This window comes from Engystomops pustulosus, chromosome 3, assembly GCF_040894005.1.
Source record: "Engystomops pustulosus chromosome 3, aEngPut4.maternal, whole genome shotgun sequence".
NCBI lineage: Eukaryota > Metazoa > Chordata > Amphibia > Anura > Leptodactylidae > Engystomops > Engystomops pustulosus.
Genome location: NC_092413.1, coordinates 231646511 through 231667301, shown reverse-complemented (window position 1 = coordinate 231667301; position 20791 = coordinate 231646511). Strand labels below are relative to the sequence as shown.

At 50.2% G+C, this 20791-nt stretch overlaps 1 protein-coding gene across 1 annotated transcript; it reads left to right on the top strand.

The window, feature by feature from the left end:
- Nucleotides 1-2449: 2449 nt before the first annotated feature.
- LOC140122787 (uncharacterized) lies at nucleotides 2450-20115 on the top strand. Its single transcript, XM_072143982.1, has 4 exons — nucleotides 2450-2583; nucleotides 16414-16516; nucleotides 17586-17686; nucleotides 18295-20115. Exons 2-4 carry the CDS (start codon nucleotides 16455-16457, stop codon nucleotides 19251-19253), a joined length of 1122 nt encoding a protein of 373 aa, XP_072000083.1. The 5' UTR covers nucleotides 2450-2583; nucleotides 16414-16454; the 3' UTR covers nucleotides 19254-20115.
- Nucleotides 20116-20791: the final 676 nt, after the last annotated feature.

The following is a 20791-nucleotide window of genomic DNA, read 5'->3' as shown; positions in this document are numbered from 1 at the left end:
CTCCCTCTTCTCCTCCTCTTCTGGGTGGCGCTGTGTCTACCTCTCCTCCTCCTCCTCTGGGTGGCGCTGTGTCTCCCTCTCCTCCTCCTCTGGGTGGCGCTGTGTCTCCCTCTCCTCCTCCTCCTCTGGGGGGCGCTGTGTCTCCCTCTCCTCCTCCTCCTCTGGGGGGCGCTGTCTCCCTCTCCTCCTCCTCCACCTCTGGGGGGCGCTGTGTCTCCCTCTCCTCCACCTCCACCTCTGGGGGGCGCTGTGTCTCCCTCTCCTCCTCCTCCTCCTCTGGGTGGCGCTGTGTCTCCCTCTCCTCCTCCTCCTATGGGTGGCGCTGTGTCTCCCTCTCCTCCTCCTCCTATGGGTGGCGCTGTGTCTCCCTCTCCTCCTCCTCCTCTGGGTGGCGCTGTGTCTCCCTCTCCTCCTCCTCCTCCTCTGGGTGGCGCTGTGTCTCCCTCTCCTCCTCCTACTCTGGGTGGCGCTGTGTCTCCCTCTCCTCCTCCTCCTCCTCTGGGTGGTGCCGTCCTCCTCTCCTCCTCTGGGTGGCGCCGTCCTCCTCTCCTCCTCTGGGTGGCGCCGTCCTCCTCTCCTCCTCTGGGTGGCGCTGTGTCTCCCTCTCCTCCTCCTCCTCTGGGTGGCGCTGTGTCTCCCTCTCCTCCTCCTCCTCTGGGTGGTGCTGTGTCTCCCTCTCCTCCTCCTCCTCTGGGTGGCGCTGTGTCTCCCTCTCCTCCTCCTCCTCTGGGTGGCGCTGTGTCTCCCAATCCTCCTCCTCCTCCTCTGGGTGGCGCTGTGTCTCCCAATCCTCCTCCTCCTCCTCTGGGTGGCGCCGTCCTCCTCTCCTCCTCTGGGTGGCGCTGTGTCTCCCTCTCCTTCTCCTCCTCTGGGTGGCGCTGTGTCTCCCTCTCCTCCTCCTCCTCTGGGTGGCGCTGTGTCTCCCTCTCCTCCTCCTCCTCCTCTGGGTGTCGCCGTCCTCCTCTCCTCTTCTGGGGTGGCGCTGTGTCTCCCTCTCCTCCTCTGGGTGGCGCCGTCCTCCTCTCCTCCTCTGGGTGGCGCTGTGTCTCCCTCTTCTCCTCTGGGTGGCGTCGTCCTCCTCTCCTCCTCTGGGTGGCGCTGTGTCTCCCTCTCCTCCTCCTCCTATGGGTGGCGCCGTCCTCCTCTCCTCCTCTGGGTGGCGCTGTGTCTCCTTCTCCTCCTCTGGGGGGCGCTGTGTCTCCCTCTCCTCCTCTCCTCCTATGGGTGGCGCCGTCCTCCTCTCCTCCTCTGGGTGGCGCTGTGTCTCCCTCTCCTCCTCCTCCTCCTCCTCTGGGTGGCGCTGTGTCTCCCTCTCCTCCTCCTCCTCTGGGGGGCGCTGTGTCTCCCTCTCCTCCTCTCCTCCTATGGGTGGCGCTGTCCTCCTCTGGGTGGCGCTGTGTCTCCCTCTCCTCCTCCTCTGGGGGGCGCTGTGTCTCCCTCTCCTCCTCTGGGGGGCGCTGTGTCTCCCTCTTCTCCTCCTCCTCTGGGTGGCGCTGTGTCTCCCTCTCCTCCTCCTCCTATGGGTGGCGCTGTGTCTCCCTCTCCTCCTCCTCCTATGGGTGGCGCTGTGTCTCCCTCTCCTCCTCCTCCTCTGGGGGGCGCTGTGTCTCCCTCTCCTCCTCCTCCTCTGGGTGGCGCTGTGTCTCCCTCTCCTCCTCCTCCTCTGGGGGGCGCTGTGTCTCCCTCTCCTCCTCCTCCTCTGGGGGGCGCTGTCTCCCTCTCCTCCTCCTCCACCTCTGGGGGGCGCTGTGTCTCCCTCTCCTCCACCTCCACCTCTGGGGGGCGCTGTGTCTCCCTCTCCTCCTCCTCCTCCTCTGGGTGGCGCTGTGTCTCCCTCTCCTCCTCCTCCTATGGGTGGCGCTGTGTCTCCCTCTCCTCCTCCTCCTCTGGGTGGCGCTGTGTCTCCCTCTCCTCCTCCTTCTCCTCCTCCTCTGGGGGGCGCTGTGTCTCCCTCTCCTCCTCCTCCTCTGGGGGGCGCTGTGTCTCCCTCTCCTCCTCCTCCTCTGGGGGGCGCTGTGTCTCCCTCTCCTCCTCTGGGGGGCGCTGTGTCTCCCTCTCCTCCTCCTCCTCTGGGGGGCGCTGTCCTCCTCTCCTCCTCTAGGGGGCGCCGTCCCCCTCTCCTCCTCTGGGGGGCGCGGTCCCCCTCTCCTCCTCTGGGTGGCGCTGTGTCTCCCTCTCCTCCTCTGGGTGGCGCTGTGTCTCTCTTTGTAATTTATTTATTTTGATTTTTTTCCTCTATTAGAAATATAAAAGATACACAATAACGACATATAATAATATAATATAAATAAGAGGCTGAAGTCTCGTTAGGATCCGGCAGATTATTTCCCAGATTTTCCTGGATTTCTGTAGATTTCCCCCCCCCACCCCGGGGTGAGATGTCGCCCCCTCTCCTGAGGCACATGCCCCCCTCCTGCAGGAAACTACATCTCCCACAATGCCGCGCTCGGGGAGACCATTGTCTGGGATGTGGTTCCTGGGTTGGGTGGTCCTTCCTCTCCTGACACATGCAGCATTCACCACCTGCCTGCAGACTCGGGGGACCCCCATGTACCCCGGAGCCCTGGGATGAGGTCCTGCACTGTAAGTGATGGGGGATGGGCACCGGCTATAAGAGGGGGGAGGAGGGATTAACCAACGCAGGACCACAGCGCAGAGAGCAAGGTGCAGGGGTCCTGCCTCCCCCCGGCCATTGTCTCCTGCAACTTCTCCACTACACAAATATCATTACACTGAGCGGGAATAGTGCATGCTGGGAGTAGTAGTCTTACAAAACCTATAGGAGACCCCCCCCCAATAACAGATACAGGACCTTAGTGACTGATACATGGGAGCTGCAACATTGTATCACGTCCTTAATCAATTGTTGTCCAATCACTGAGCAATAGGCGGAGCTATCCCTAAAACATGATATATCCTGCTGTATACAGAGGCTGATGAGGGTGTGAGCGGACCCCCGACCCCCCTAATCACAGGGGATATAATTCTGTATAGTGTACGGTATATACTGCTGTATACAGAGGCTAATGAGGGTGTGAGCGGACCCCCGACCCCCCCTAATCACAGGGGATATAATTCTGTATAGTGTACGGTATATACTGCTGTATACAGAGGCTGATGAGGGTGTGAGCGGACCCCCGACCCCCCCTAATCACAGGGGATATAATTCTGTATAGTGTACGGTATATACTGCTGTATACAGAGGCTGATGAGGATGTGAGCGGACCCCCGACCCCCCTAATCACAGGGGTTATAATTCTGTATAGTGTGGGGTATATACTGCTGTATACAGAGGCTGATGAGGATGTGACCGGACCCCCGACCCCCCTAATCACAGGGGATATAATTCTGTATAGTGTACGGTATATACTGCTGTATACAGAGGCTGATGAGGATGTGAGCGGACCCCCGACCCCTCCTAATCACAGGGGATATAATTCTGTATAGTGTACGGTATATACTGCTGTATACAGAGGCTGATGAGGATGTAAGCGGACCCCCGACCCCCCCTAATCACAGGGGATATAATTCTGTATAGTGTACGGTATATACTGCTGTATACAGAGGCTGATGAGGGTGTGAGCGGACCCCCGACCCCCCCTAATCACAGGGGATATAATTCTGTATAGTGTACGGTATATACTGCTGTATACAGAGGCTGATGAGGATGTAAGCGGACCCCCGACCCCTCCTAATCACAGGGGATATAATTCTGTATAGTGTACGGTATATACTGCTGTATACAGAGGCTGATGAGGATGTGAGCGGACCCCCGACCCCCCTAATCACAGGGGATATAATTCTGTATAGTGTACGGTATATACTGCTGTATACAGAGGCTGATGAGCCTGTGAGCGGCCCCCCGACCCCCCTAATCACAGGGGATATAATTCTGTATAGTGTACGGTATATACTGCTGTATACAGAGGCTGATGAGGATGTGAGCGGACCCCCGACCCCCCTAATCACAGGGGATATAATTCTGTATAGTGTACGGTATATACTGCTGTATACAGAGGCTGAGGAGGATGTGAGCGGACCCCCGACCCCCCTAATCACAGGGGATATAATTCTGTATAGTGTACGGTATATACTGCTGTATACAGAGGCTGATGAGGGTGTGAGCGGACCCCCGACCCCCCCTAATCACAGGGGATATAATTCTGTATAGTGTACGGTATATACTGCTGTATACAGAGGCTGATGAGGATGTGAGCGGACCCCCGACCCCCCCTAATCACAGGGGATATAATTCTGCATAGTGTACGTTATATACTGCTGTATACAGAGGCTGATGAGGGTGTGAGCGGACCCCCGACCCCCCCTAATCACAGGGGATATAATTCTGTATAGTGTACGGTATATACTGCTTTATACAGAGGCTGAGGAGGATGTGAGCGGACCCCCGACCCCCCCTAATCACAGGGGATATAATTCTGTATAGTGTACGGTATATACTGCTGTATACAGAGGCTGATGAGGATGTGAGCGGACCCCCGACCCCTCCTAATCACAGGGGATATAATTCTGTATAGTGTACGGTATATACTGCTGTATACAGAGGCTGATGAGGGTGTGAGCGGACCCCCGACCCCTCCTAATCACAGGGGATATAATTCTGCATAGTGTACGGTATATACTGCTGTATACAGAGGCTGATGAGGGTGTGAGCGGACCCCCGGCCCCCCCTAATCACAGGGGATATAATTCTGTATAGTGTACGGTATATACTGCTGTATACAGAGGCTGATGAGGATGTGAGCGGAACCCCGACCCCCCTAATCACAGGGGATATAATTCTGTATAGTGTACGGTATATACTGCTGTATACAGAGGCTGATGAGGATGTGAGCGGACCCCCGACCCCCCTAATCACAGGGGATATAATTCTGTATAGTGTACGGTATGTACTGCTGTATACAGAGGCTGATGAGGATGTGAGCGGACCCCCGACCCCCCTAATCACAGGGGATATAATTCTGTATAGTGTACGGTATATACTGCTGTATACAGAGGCTGATGAGGGTGTGAGCGGACCCCCGACCCCCCTAATCACAGGGGATATAATTCTGTATAGTGTACGGTATATACTGCTGTATACTGAGGCTGATGAGGATGTGACCGGACCCCCGACCCCCCTAATCACAGGGGATATAATTCTGTATAGTGTACGGTATATACTGCTGTATACAGAGGCTGATGAGGATGTGAGCGGACCCCCGACCCCCTAATCACAGGGGATATAATTCTGTATAGTGTACGGTATATACTGCTGTATACAGAGGCTGAGGAGGATGTGAGCGGACCCCCGACCCCTCCTAATCACAGGGGATATAATTCTGTATAGTGTACGGTATATACTGCTGTATACAGAGGCTGATGAGGATGTGAGCGGACCCCCGACCCCCCTAATCACAGGGGATATAATTCTGTATAGTGTACGGTATATACTGCTGTATACAGAGGCTGATGAGGATGTGACCGGACCCCCGACCCCCCCTAATCACAGGGGATATAATTCTGTATAGTGTACGGTATATACTGCTGTATACAGAGGCTGATGAGGATGTGAGCGGACCCCCGACCCCCCCTAATCACAGGGGATATAATTCTGTATAGTGTACGGTATATACTGCTGTATACAGAGGCTGATGAGGGTGTGAGCGGACCCCCGACCCCTCCTAATCACAGGGGATATAATTCTGTATAGTGTACGGTATATACTGCTGTATACAGAGGCTGATGAGGATCTGAGCGGACCCCCGACCCCCACTAATCACAGGGGATATAATTCTGTATAGTGTACGGTATATACTGCTGTATACAGAGGCTGATGAGGATGTGAGCGGACCCCCGACCCCCCCTAATCACAGGGGATATAATTCTGTATAGTGTACGGTATATACTGCTGTATACAGAGGCTGATGAGGATGTGAGCGGACCCCCGACCCCTCCTAATCACAGGGGATATAATTCTGTATAGTGTGGGGTATATACTGCTGTATACAGAGGCTGATGAGGATGTGAGCGGACCCCCGACCCCCCCTAATCACAGGGGATATAATTCTGTATAGTGTACGGTATATACTGCTGTATACAGAGGCTGATGAGGATGTGAGCGGACCCCCGACCCCCCCTAATCACAGGGGATATAATTCTGTATAGTGTGGGGTATATACTGCTGTATACAGAGGCTGATGAGGATGTGAGCGGACCCCCGACCCCCCCTAATCACAGGGGATATAATTCTGTATAGTGTACGGTATATACTGCTGTATACAGAGGCTGATGAGGATGTGAGCGGACCCCCGACCCCCCCTAATCACAGGGGATATAATTCTGTATAGTGTACGGTATATACTGCTGTATACAGAGGCTGATGAGGATGTGAGCGGACCCCCGACCCCCCCTAATCACAGGGGATATAATTCTGTATAGTGTACGGTATATACTGCTGTATACAGAGGCTGATGAGGATGTGAGCGGACCCCCGGCCCCCCCTAATCACAGGGGATATAATTCTGTATAGTGTACGGTATATACTGCTGTATACAGAGGCTGATGAGGATGTGACCGGACCCCCGACCCCCCCTAATCACAGGGGATATAATTCTGTATAGTGTACGGTATATCCTGCTGTATACAGAGGCTGATGAGGATGTGAGCGGACCCCCGACCCCCCCTAATCACAGGGGATATAATTCTGTATAGTGTACGGTATATACTGCTGTATACAGAGGCTGAGGAGGATGTGAGCGGACCCCCGACCCCTCCTAATCACAGGGGATATAATTCTGTATAGTGTACGGTATATACTGCTGTATACAGAGGCTGATGAGGATGTGAGCGGACCCCCGACCCCCCTAATCACAGGGGATATAATTCTGTATAGTGTACGGTATATACTGCTGTATACAGAGGCTGAGGAGGATGTGACCGGACCCCCGACCCCCCCTAATCACAGGGGATATAATTCTGTATAGTGTACGGTATATACTGCTGTATACAGAGGCTGAGGAGGATGTGACCGGACCCCCGACCCCCCCTAATCACAGGGGATATAATTCTGTATAGTGTACGGTATATACTGCTGTATACAGAGGCTGATGAGGGTGTGAGCGGACCCCCGACCCCCCCTAATCACAGGGGATATAATTCTGTATAGTGTACGGTATAAACTGCTGTATACAGAGGCTGATGAGCCTGTGAGCGGCCCCCCGACCCCCCTAATCACAGGGGATATAATTCTGTATAGTGTACGGTATATACTGCTGTATACAGAGGCTGATGAGGATGTGACCGGACCCCCGACCCCCCCTAATCACAGGGGATATAATTCTGTATAGTGTACGGTATATACTGCTGTATACAGAGGCTGATGAGGGTGTGAGCGGACCCCCGACCCCCCTAATCACAGGGGATATAATTCTGTATAGTGTACGGTATATACTGCTGTATACAGAGGCTGATGAGGATGTGAGCGGACCCCCGACCCCCCTAATCACAGGGGATATAATTCTGTATAGTGTACGGTATATACTGCTGTATACAGAGGCTGATGAGGATGTGAGCGGACCCCCGACCCCCCTAATCACAGGGGATATAATTCTGTATAGTGTACGGTATATACTGCTGTATACAGAGGCTGATGAGGATGTGAGCGGACCCCCGACCCCCCTAATCACAGGGGATATAATTCTGTATAGTGTACGGTATATACTGCTGTATACAGAGGCTGAGGAGGATGTGAGCGGACCCCCGGCCCCTCCTAATCACAGGGGATATAATTCTGTATAGTGTACGGTATATACTGCTGTATACAGAGGCTGAGGAGGATGTGAGCGGACCCCCGACCCCCCCTAATCACAGGGGATATAATTCTGTATAGTGTGGGGTATATACTGCTGTATACAGAGGCTGATGAGGATGTGACCGGACCCCCGACCCCTCCTAATCACAGGGGATATAATTCTGTATAGTGTACGGTATATACTGCTGTATACAGAGGCTGATGAGGATGTGAGCGGACCCCCGGCCCCCCCTAATCACAGGGGATATAATTCTGTATAGTGTACGGTATATACTGCTGTATACAGAGGCTGATGAGGATGTGAGCGGACCCCCGACCCCCCCTAATCACAGGGGATATAATTCTGTATAGTGTACGGTATATACTGCTGTATACAGAGGCTGAGGAGGATGTGACCGGACCCCCGACCCCCCCCTAATCACAGGGGATATAATTCTGTATAGTGTACGGTATATACTGCTGTATACAGAGGCTGATGAGGATGCGAGCGGACCCCCGACCCCCCCTAATCACAGGGGATATAATTCTGTATAGTCTACGGTATATACTGCTGTATACAGAGGCTGATGAGGATGTGAGCGGACCCCCGACCCCTCCTAATCACAGGGGATATAATTCTGTATAGTGTACGGTATATACTGCTGTATACAGAGGCTGATGAGGATGTGAGCGGACCCCCGACCCCCCCTAATCACAGGGGATATAATTCTGTATAGTGTACGGTATATACTGCTGTATACAGAGGCTGATGAGGATGTGAGCGGACCCCCGACCCCCCCTAATCACAGGGGATATAATTCTGTATAGTGTACGGTATATACTGCTGTATACAGAGGCTGAGGAGGATGTGAGCGGACCCCCGGCCCCTCCTAATCACAGGGGATATAATTCTGTATAGTGTACGGTATATACTGCTGTATACAGAGGCTGATGAGGATGTGAGCGGACCCCCGACCCCCCTAATCACAGGGGATATAATTCTGTATAGTGTACGGTATATACTGCTGTATACAGAGGCTGAGGAGGATGTGAGCGGACCCCCGACCCCCCCTAATCACAGGGGATATAATTCTGTATAGTGTATGGTATATACTGCTGTATACAGAGGCTGATGAGGATGTGAGCGGACCCCCGACCCCCCTAATCACAGGGGATATAATTCTGTATAGTGTACGGTATATACTGCTGTATACAGAGGCTGATGAGGATGTGAGCGGACCCCCGGCCCCCCTAATCACAGGGGATATAATTCTGTATAGTGTACGGTATATACTGCTGTATACAGAGGCTGATGAGGATGTGAGCGGACCCCCGACCCCCCTAATCACAGGGGATATAATTCTGTATAGTGTACGGTATATCCTGCTGTATACAGAGACTGATGAGGATGTGAGCGGACCCCCGACCCCTCCTAATCACAGGGGAAATAATTCTGTATAGTGTACGGTATATACTGCTGTATACAGAGGCTGAGGAGGATGTGAGCGGACCCCCGACCCCCTAATCACAGGGGATATAATTCTGTATAGTGTACGGTATATACTGCTGTATACAGAGGCTGATGAGGATGTGAGCGGACCCCCGACCCCCCCTAATCACAGGGGATATAATTCTGTATAGTGTACGGTATATACTGCTGTATACAGAGGTGGATGAGGATGTGAGCGGACCCCCGACCCCCCTAATCACAGGGGATATAATTCTGTATAGTGTACGGTATATACTGCTGTATACAGAGGCTGATGAGGATGTGAGCGGACCCCCGACCCCCCTAATCACAGGGGATATAATTCTGTATAGTGTACGGTATATACTGCTGTATACAGAGGCTGATGAGGATGTGAGCGGACCCCCGACCCCCCTAATCACAGGGGATATAATTCTGTATAGTGTACGGTATATACTGCTGTATACAGAGGCTGATGAGGGTGTGAGCGGACCCCCGACCCCCCTAATCACAGGGGATATAATTCTGTATAGTGTACGGTATATACTGCTGTATACAGAGGCTGATGAGGATGTGAGCGGACCCCCGACCCCCCTAATCACAGGGGATATTATTCTGTATAGTGTACGGTATATACTGCTGTATACAGAGGCTGATGAGGATGTGAGCGGACCCCCGACCCCCCTAATCACAGGGGATATTATTCTGTATAGTGTACGGTATATACTGCTGTATACAGAGGCTGATGAGGATGTGACCGGACCCCCGACCCCCCTAATCACAGGGGATATAATTCTGTATAGTGTACGGTATATACTGCTGTATACAGAGGCTGATGAGGATGTGAGCGGACCCCCGACCCCTCCTAATCACAGGGGATATAATTCTGTATAGTGTACGGTATATACTGCTGTATACAGAGGCTGAGGAGGATGTGAGCGGACCCCCGACCCCCCCTAATCACAGGGGATATAATTCTGTATAGTGTACGGTATATACTGCTGTATACAGAGGCTGAGGAGGATGTGACCGGACCCCCGACCCCTCCTAATCACAGGGGATATAATTCTGTATAGTGTACGGTATATACTGCTGTATACAGAGGCTGATGAGGATGTGAGCGGACCCCCGACCCCCCCTAATCACAGGGGATATAATTCTGTATAGTGTACGGTATATACTGCTGTATACAGAGGCTGATGAGGATGTGAGCGGACCCCCGACCCCCCTAATCACAGGGGATATAATTCTGTATAGTGTACGGTATATACTGCTGTATACAGAGGCTGATGAGGGTGTGAGCGGACCCCCGACCCCCCTAATCACAGGGGATATAATTCTGTATAGTGTACGGTATATACTGCTGTATACAGAGACTGAGGAGGATGTGAGCGGACCCCCGACCCCCCCTAATCACAGGGGATATAATTCTGTATAGTGTACGGTATATACTGCTGTATACAGAGGCTGATGAGGATGTGAGCGGACCCCCGACCCCTCCTAATCACAGGGGATATAATTCTGTATAGTGTACGGTATATACTGCTGTATACAGAGGCTGATGAGGGTGTGAGCGGACCCCCGACCCCTCCTAATCACAGGGGATATAATTCTGTATAGTGTACGGTATATACTGCTGTATACAGAGGCTGATGAGGGTGTGAGCGGACCCCCGACCCCTCCTAATCACAGGGGATATAATTCTGTATAGTCTACGGTATATACTGCTGTATACAGAGGCTGATGAGGGTGTGAGCGGACCCCCGACCCCCCCTAATCACAGGGGATATAATTCTGTATAGTGTACGGTATATACTGCTGTATACAGAGGCTGAGGAGGATGTGAGCGGACCCCCGACCCCCCCTAATCACAGGGGATATAATTCTGTATAGTGTACGGTATATACTGCTGTATACAGAGGCTGATGAGGATGTGAGCGGACCCCCGACCCCCCCTAATCACAGGGGATATAATTCTGTATAGTGTACGGTATATACTGCTGTATACAGAGGCTGATGAGGATGTGACCGGACCCCCGACCCCCCCTAATCACAGGGGATATAATTCTGTATAGTGTACGGTATATACTGCTGTATACAGAGGCTGATGAGGGTGTGAGCGGACCCCCGACCCCTCCTAATCACAGGGGATATAATTCTGTATAGTGTACGGTATATACTGCTGTATACAGAGGCTGATGAGGATGTGACCGGACCCCCGACCCCCCCTAATCACAGGGGATATAATTCTGTATAGTGTACGGTATATACTGCTGTATACAGAGGCTGATGAGGGTGTGAGCGGACCCCCGACCCCCCCTAATCACAGGGGATATAATTCTGCATAGTGTACGGTATATACTGCTGTATACAGAGGCTAATGAGGGTGTGAGCGGACCCCCGACCCCTCCTAATCACAGGGGATATAATTCTGTATAGTGTACGGTATATACTGCTGTATACAGAGGCTGATGAGGGTGTGAGCGGACCCCCGACCCCTCCTAATCACAGGGGATATAATTCTGTATAGTGTACGGTATATACTGCTGTATACAGAGGCTGATGAGGATGTGACCGGACCCCCGACCCCCCCTAATCACAGGGGATATAATTCTGTATAGTGTACGGTATATACTGCTGTATACAGAGGCTGATGAGGATGTGACCGGACCCCCGACCCCCCTAATCACAGGGGATATAATTCTGTATAGTGTACGGTATATACTGCTGTATACAGAGGCTGATGAGGATGTGAGCGGACCCCCGACCCCCCTAATCACAGGGGATATAATTCTGTATAGTGTACGGTATATACTGCTGTATACAGAGGCTGATGAGGATGTGAGCGGACCCCCGACCCCCCTAATCACAGGGGATATAATTCTGTATAGTGTACGGTATATACTGCTGTATACAGAGGCTGATGAGGATGTGAGCGGACCCCCGACCCCTCCTAATCACAGGGGATATAATTCTGTATAGTGTGGGGTATATACTGCTGTATACAGAGGCTGATGAGGATGTGAGCGGACCCCCGACCCCCCTAATCACAGGGGAAATAATTCTGTGTAGTGTGGGGTATATACTGCTGTATACAGAGGCTGATGAGGGTGTGAGCGGACCCCCGACCCCCTAATCACAGGGGATATAATTCTGTATAGTGTACGGTATATACTGCTGTATACAGAGTCTGATGAGGGTGTGAGCGGACCCCCGACCCCCTAATCACAGGGGATATAATTCTGTATAGTGTACGGTATATACTGCTGTATACAGAGGCTGATGAGGATGTGAGCGGCCCCCCGACCCCCCTAATCACAGGGGATATAATTCTGTATAGTGTACGGTATATACTGCTGTATACAGAGGCTGATGAGGATGTGAGCGGACCCCCGACCCCCTAATCACAGGGGATATAATTCTGTATAGTGTACGGTATATACTGCTGTATACAGAGGCTGATGAGGATGTGAGCGGACCCCCGACCCCCCCTAATCACAGGGGATATAATTCTGTATAGTGTACGGTATATACTGCTGTATACAGAGGCTGATGAGGGTGTGAGCGGACCCCCGACCCCCCTAATCACAGGGGATATAATTCTGTATAGTGTACGGTATATACTGCTGTATACAGAGGCTGATGAGGATGTGAGCGGACCCCCGACCCCTCCTAATCACAGGGGATATAATTCTGTATAGTGTGGGGTATATACTGCTGTATACAGAGGCTGATGAGGATGTGAGCGGACCCCCGACCCCCCCTAATCACAGGGGAAATAATTCTGTGTAGTGTGGGGTATATACTGCTGTATACAGAGACTGATGAGGATGTGAGCGGACCCCCGGCCCCCCTAATCACAGGGGATATAATTCTGTATAGTGTACGGTATATACTGCTGTATACAGAGGCTGATGAGGATGTGAGCGGACCCCCGGCCCCCCTAATCACAGGGGATATAATTCTGTATAGTGTACGGTATATACTGCTGTATACAGAGGCTGATGAGGATGTGAGCGGACCCCCGACCCCCTAATCACAGGGGATATAATTCTGTATAGTGTACGGTATATACTGCTGTATACAGAGTCTGATGAGGGTGTGAGCGGACCCCCGACCCCCCCTAATCACAGGGGATATAATTCTGTATAGTGTACGGTATATACTGCTGTATACAGAGGCTGATGAGGATGTGAGCGGACCCCCGACCCCCCCTAATCACAGGGGAAATAATTCTGTATAGTCTACGGTATATACTGCTGTATACAGAGGCTGATGAGGATGTGAGCGGACCCCCGACCCCCCTAATCACAGGGGATATAATTCTGTATAGTGTACGGTATATACTGCTGTATACAGAGGCTGATGAGGATGTGAGCGGACCCCCGACCCCCCCTAATCACAGGGGATATAATTCTGTATAGTGTACGGTATATACTGCTGTATACAGAGGCTGATGAGGATGTGACCGGACCCCCGACCCCCCCTAATCACAGGGGATATAATTCTGTATAGTGTACGGTATATACTGCTGTATACAGAGGCTGATGAGGGTGTGAGCGGACCCCCGAGCCCCCCTAATCACAGGGGATATAATTCTGTATAGTGTACGGTATATACTGCTGTATACAGAGGCTGATGAGGATGTGACCGGACCCCCGACCCCCCCTAATCACAGGGGATATAATTCTGTATAGTGTACGGTATATACTGCTGTATACAGAGGCTGATGAGGGTGTGAGCGGACCCCCGACCCCCCTAATCACAGGGGATATAATTCTGTATAATGTACGGTATATACTGCTGTATACAGAGGCTGATGAGGATGTGAGCGGACCCCCGACCCCCCCTAATCACAGGGGATATAATTCTGTATAGTGTACGGTATATACTGCTGTATACAGAGGCTGATGAGGATGTGACCGGACCCCCGACCCCCCCTAATCACAGGGGATATAATTCTGTATAGTGTACGGTATATACTGCTGTATACAGAGGCTGATGAGGGTGTGAGCGGACCCCCGAGCCCCCCTAATCACAGGGGATATAATTCTGTATAGTGTACGGTATATACTGCTGTATACAGAGGCTGATGAGGATGTGACCGGACCCCCGACCCCCCCTAATCACAGGGGATATAATTCTGTATAGTGTACGGTATATACTGCTGTATACAGAGGCTGATGAGGGTGTGAGCGGACCCCCGACCCCCCTAATCACAGGGGATATAATTCTGTATAATGTACGGTATATACTGCTGTATACAGAGGCTGATGAGGATGTGAGCGGACCCCCGACCCCCCCTAATCACAGGGGATATAATTCTGTATAGTGTACGGTATATACTGCTGTATACAGAGGCTGATGCTGTTGTACCTCCTCTATAACCCCCAGTCCTGGTGACGTTGCCCCCTGCACCCCCCATGTCTCCCCCCTCCCCCGGGCTTTATTATCTATACAGGATCATAGGGAATAAAATCCTCTGTACATTTCATGTATATATGAGGGAGCCTCCTATGTAAAGTGGGGTATCACCTTATTATTATATAGGATGGGGTAAGGGGAGTCCTAACATTCAAGTGAATGAGAGCTGAGCTGCAGTAACGCAACTCGGCCACAGCTGGAGCCCCTGGGCCCCTTCTGATATTTATCATGTATCTTATGGAAAAGGAGGGGGATGTGGCTCGCTGCGGTGCTGCACACAATCCAGGGACAGGGGGGTCTCCTCTTACTCGACACAAGTGTCCGGGAGACACTGGGCCACATCTATTACAGTGTCTGCGCCAGTTTAGTGTGGTGGCTGCTCTGTGTCCGACAAAACAACACCTAAAGGGGCTATTACTGCTTAGTCTGACTGTGCACCACATTTATTACTGACCGTGCACCACATTTATTACTGACCGTGCACCACATTTATTACTGACCCTGCGCCACATTTATTACTGACCGTGCACCACATTTATTACTGACCCTGCGCCACATTTATTACTGACCCTGCTCCACATTTATTACTGACCCTGCGCCACATTTATTACTGACCCTGCACCACATTTATTACTGACCCTGCGCCACATTTATTACTGACCGTGCACCACATTTATTACTGACCCTGCGCCACATTTATTACTGACCGTGCACCACATTTATTACTGACCCTGCGCCACATTTATTACTGACCCTGCTCCACATTTATTACTGACCCTGCGCCACATTTATTACTGACCCTGCGCCACATTTATTACTGACCCTGCACCACATTTATTACTGACCGTGCACCACATTTATTACTGACCGTGCGCCACATTTATTACTGACCGTGCACCACATTTATTACTGACCGTATGCCACATTTATTACTGACCCTGCACCACATTTATTGCTGACCGTGCACCACATTTATTACTGACCCTGCGCCACATTTATTATTGACCCTACGCCACATTTATTACTGACCCTGCGCCACATTTATTGCTGACCGTGCACCACATTTATTACTGACCCTGCACCACATTTATTGCTGACCGTGCACCACATTTATTACTGACCCTGCACCACATTTATTGCTGACCGTGCACCACATTTATTACTGACCCTGCTCCACATTTATTATTGACCCTGCGCCACATTTATTACTGACCCTGTGCCACATTTATTACTGACCGTGCACCACATTTATTACTGACCCTGCTCCACATTTATTACTGACCCTGCGCCACATTTATTACTGACCGTGTGCCACATTTATTACTGACATGCAGCACAATTCTGCAGCATGAACTAAGTCCAGTGTAGGGGGCACCAGATTCATGATGACCGGGCGCCAGTTTTGATGTATCTGCCGCCCCCTGCACATAGTACACACTGCACATAGTACACACTGCACTGGTTCTGATAAATGTGGCCCAATCTGTCTGACTAATAAAGAAGATTGGAGATTTCTGCACTTACCAATAAGATATTGATAAGTTGTAACAGGACAAATTAAAAGGAGGTACATGCAAGGCATTATGGGGCTTGTAGGAAACTGCTACCATCTGGACTCTCCCACTTTCTCTAGTGTTAGGAGAAATAGGGAGAATTATATGAAACTAAAGGTATAATCACATATTATTAGACTCTTTTTAACCCTTTATTACTATTACTTTTCCATCTTTAGGAATCCTGTGCGGTTGAGTACCCGGAGTGACTGCTGCGAGGATGGCCGGAGCGTCACACTACATCATCCATGACGAGAACTCATCTGACTCTGACGTCTGCTGGTAACTTCTATACATTATACATACACATTGGGGCAGATTTACTTACCCGGTTCGTTCGCGATCCAGCGGCGCGTTCTCTGCGTTGGATTTGGGTCCAGCCGGGATTTACTAAGGTAGTTCCTCCGCCGTCCACCAGTGGCGCTGCTGCACTGAAAAGCATCTGAACGCGCCGGAATTCACCGGGCCGGACCAAGTGAAGGTAAGCACGTCCCAAGCGACACATTTCTTTTTTTAAATGCGGCGGTTTTTCCGAATCCGTCGTGTTTTCGTTCGGCCACGCCCCCCGATTTCCGTCGCGTGCATGCCGGCGCCGATGCGTCACAATCCGGTCGCGTGCGCCAAAATCCCGGGGCAATACAGGGAAAATCGGCGCAAATCGGAAATATACGGGTAACACGTCGGGAAAACGCGTATCGGGCCCTTAGTGAATGACCCCCAATATATCATTGTCATATCAGTAATAAGCACAGTCTGCACAGTGCAGTCAGGGAGATGTGCTGTAACTGGGGGTCCCAAAGGTTAGACCCCCCCCCCCCCCCCCCCACAATCACACATCCCATATAGGGGCAAATGACACAGATCTTTAAAATCTTCTAAACATTAGACAGGGCAAAAATGCACCAAAAACAAGCAAAAATGTTTTCAAATATTTCTGACGTAGCCTCAACCAACAAACAGAAGGTGCAGACTTATGCTGGAGGAGATCAATCTTAGTGTCTGATTCTGGATGACAATTTTGGGGTAGTTTAAGACTGTCTCGGGTACTGGGGGACCTCTTGGCATTGTTTTACAACAGGAAAAATTTGTAAAATTTTGGTACAAATGACACCTTTTGACTGTATCGGCCGGTGTGTCACCACAATAGTGACGTCCATAGTGTCCTCATGGTGATAACAGGAGAAGCTCCACTAGAAGACCCCTTGGTATCATTGTACCATCCAGCCTTCCTAATCTTCTTTCCTCAGTGGAAGGACATTTATGTTCTCCTTGGGCTTCATATCGTCTTGAATTTCATTTCTTTCTTTTTAACAGTCCAACCTTCTCTCCATGACATTTTGTCTTAATTCAGGTTGGGTCCAGAAGATGTGGATCATCTGTCCGATTACAAAAGAGAAGATGTATGGGACGTCTATTCACCAGAGAGGCCCTTCCAAAGAACATACAGTTCAGGTGGGTCCTCCAAAACTTGTACTACACATGAAAACTGTGTGGCCTCCATGGCCAATGTCATGGTACCAGGAAACAGAAGAGAATTGGGCTCATTTCATAGATAAAAACTTGGTCAAGTGTCTCCTTTCCAAATCAGTTCATGGACCTTTGGAGGACGTGTCCTGACGGATTCATGTATTTTTGTGTGTCATCAGGTCTAGAGGCACTTCTCCTTTTTATCTATATGGGGCAAACCTTAGAGGGCCTATTGGGTGGCCTCGAACTCAAAGGAACCTCAGCCCTGGGCTCCGAGATATCTGACACTTCCTGAGATATCTGCTACTACTTTAGAAGTGTAGAAATAAAACCTTGTTGGTAGGTGGCCATGGTAAAGGCCATCAAGTTCTCCCACATCATATAACATTGACCTGGCCCCCAACAAAGATAGAGTATTCCTCTAAAGGACCCTGGTTTGGACCGGACCATCTACTATTGGGACATCATAAAATTTGTATCACGTTTTGGGTGGAATTTATGTTGAATCAGTCCCTAAATACACAATAGTATTTGATATTCACTACATGTAATCAGTTTGTCTAATTTTGACCCAATTCCACCTGTTTCCTCAGATGAAGAAGTAACCTGCATAGAGCTGTATGAAGACATTCCACCCATCAACCCCCAGTCAAGTCTACCAACCAACCCCAACCTCAGACACGTGGTGAGCAAACGTGGCAGAAGAGCCTACAAATCCCGTGACAGAGCACAAAGCTCTGATCGATCGTCTCCTGAAAAGTCCATAGCCCGAGAAAGAAGCACCATTGATTCTGCTGGGAACATCACATTGATGACCGAGACCATCTACAAATGTAATAAGTGCGATAAAACGTTCTATACGCGATCCGGGTATCGGAAACACCAGAGGAACCACTCCGAGGACAGTAGTCTTACCTGCAGCGAGTGTGGGGAAGTTTTTAAGGACTTGACTACATACAATCTCCATAAAGAAGTTCATGAAGAAGGACTACCCTGGTCTTGTAGTGTATGTCACAAACGTTTCAGGCTTCAGTCCCAGTTGACCAGACACGAAAGAACCCACACGGGAGAAAGGCCCTTCACGTGTACTATATGTGGGAACGCCTTCAGTCAGAGCTCCAACCTTGCTAGTCATATGAAGACCCACTCCAGAGAGAAGCTGCATAAATGCAACAAATGTGGGCAGACTTTCTCCCATGGCTCCGAGCTGGAGGTCCACCAGATGGAGCACCGCGAAGAGAAAGTCCTCGCTTACTCAGAATATGGGAATGATCTCCGAAGGAGCTTCCACCAGAGAGAAGAACCACACACCTGTCCCCAATGCAACAAATGTTTCAGCAGCAGTTCTGATCTTATGTTGCATGAGCGAGTCCATACCGGAGATAAGCCCTACGCCTGTGCTATCTGCGGGAGAAGGTTCTGCAGTGCCACAAGTTGTCTGAGACACCAGAAGAGTCACTCAGGGACCAAGACTTTTTTATGTGGTGGCTGTGGGAGAAACTTCAGCAACAGGGACAATTACACAAGTCATTCATGTGTTCTCATAAATTGACCCCAACACTCAAAAAAGTCCCCAATTATCGACCCTCTTAGGTCCAGTCCTACCGACACAAATTAAAATTACCATATACCCAAGGCTCTTGGTTTTGAGTCCTGGTATGAAAGGAAAACAAGGAATCGTAGAGAGAGTTCGAGAGTGAACCTTTGTGGAAGTCAAAAGTCCAATTTTTGAAATTTTTTGAAATGACTGGATGGATGTAGCATGTGTTATCGGTATCATCGTGGCACAGATCCTTTATAGTAATAAGCTCACGGCTCTTGTAATATTTTTGGCACAATGGATTCTGTGTTCTCTAGTGAAGATACAACTTAGTTGTTTTGGCAGCTGACATCATCGAATGAGTTGTCCATTTCCTGAAGACTTGGTCATTTCGCCTTATTTTCCAATTATTTTCTTATTGGACGTCTCATATTATGACCTCAAGTCCAGTCTTGAATCCTTGGCATTGAACTCTAAACCAACTGTCTGATGTTCAAAAAGTTTGGCGTTAAGACCCAGTTGGGACTATTTTTGGACTGTCTCCTCATATTGCAGGGCTATAGTTCATAACCAGGTAGGGCTCTAGAAGATTAAGTAGCTTAGAACTTTGGGTACTAGATCAAAGGCAAACCATCCGATAGCTTCTAGCCAAAATAAGATCTACCTCCACCACCGATGGAACCCAATAATGACTTTGTAAGGGGAAGTTCTTCCCCCCTTTACCTCACATGAGCACTGATAGCACAGAGTTTTGTTACGCAAGATCCGGGTAAATCTTCTTCTCTAGAGCAATGGACCTTATGCGGTTTCTAGGTTTGATAGAAGATTTGCTTGTGTATGTTCACATTAACAATAAAGAGCGGTATACACATTGTCCAGCTTTCATGTCCGTGGACCTTTATGTAGTAGTGGATTATCGGTTGTTGTCGATACCTACATATACTTGGTGGGGGGGGGGGGGGGGGGAGCAACCTAAGCAATTGCTTTGGGCTCCAAAGATCAGTGGCCCAACAATGATGTTCTCGGGACAAATTATGGCACATAGGGAGCCATAGACATTTTGACTAGCTACGTAGTATTTGGGGGCTCCTGACACAACTTTGCCTGGGGACCCTAGAATACTAAATCTGCATCTAACTATTGAGGTAAAGATGAACCTTTCTATTACACAGGGTTAGATTCACCCTAAAAAAGTTCTGAAGGATCCTTTTATGGGCCAAGGAATGGCCGCTGTCATAAATAGCACTCGCTGCTTACACGACATGGAATTTAAAGGGTTAATTAGCTGACTCTTTTTATCTATAATATAGTTGAGTGCAGTCCAAAATCAATCAACACATCCACGTGAAGTTTTGGTGCCCCCACTCTTAATTTTGGTGTAGTCCTCACACTACTGTGCTCCTTTTTATGCTTTAAAGGGGTTGACCACTCTTTTACATAAGTTGCACATGTGCCTTTACTGCCTTGTGGAAAATCCCTGAATGTTCATCTAGTGATTCAGTAGTCCTGATACTTACTTTTGTGCTTTGTGCAGAGCCTCCATGCTTCTT

Bases quoted from the DNA above. Each gene is read 5' to 3' on its own strand.
- LOC140122787 (XM_072143982.1), top strand. From the start codon at position 16,455: ATGGCCGGAGCGTCACACTACATCATCCATGACGAGAACTCATCTGAC. The intron at 16,517-17,585 runs GTAACTTCTATA...GTCTTAATTCAG, and splicing joins TCTGACTCTGACGTCTGCTG to GTTGGGTCCAGAAGATGTGG. The intron at 17,687-18,294 runs GTGGGTCCTCCA...CTGTTTCCTCAG, and splicing joins CCAAAGAACATACAGTTCAG to ATGAAGAAGTAACCTGCATA.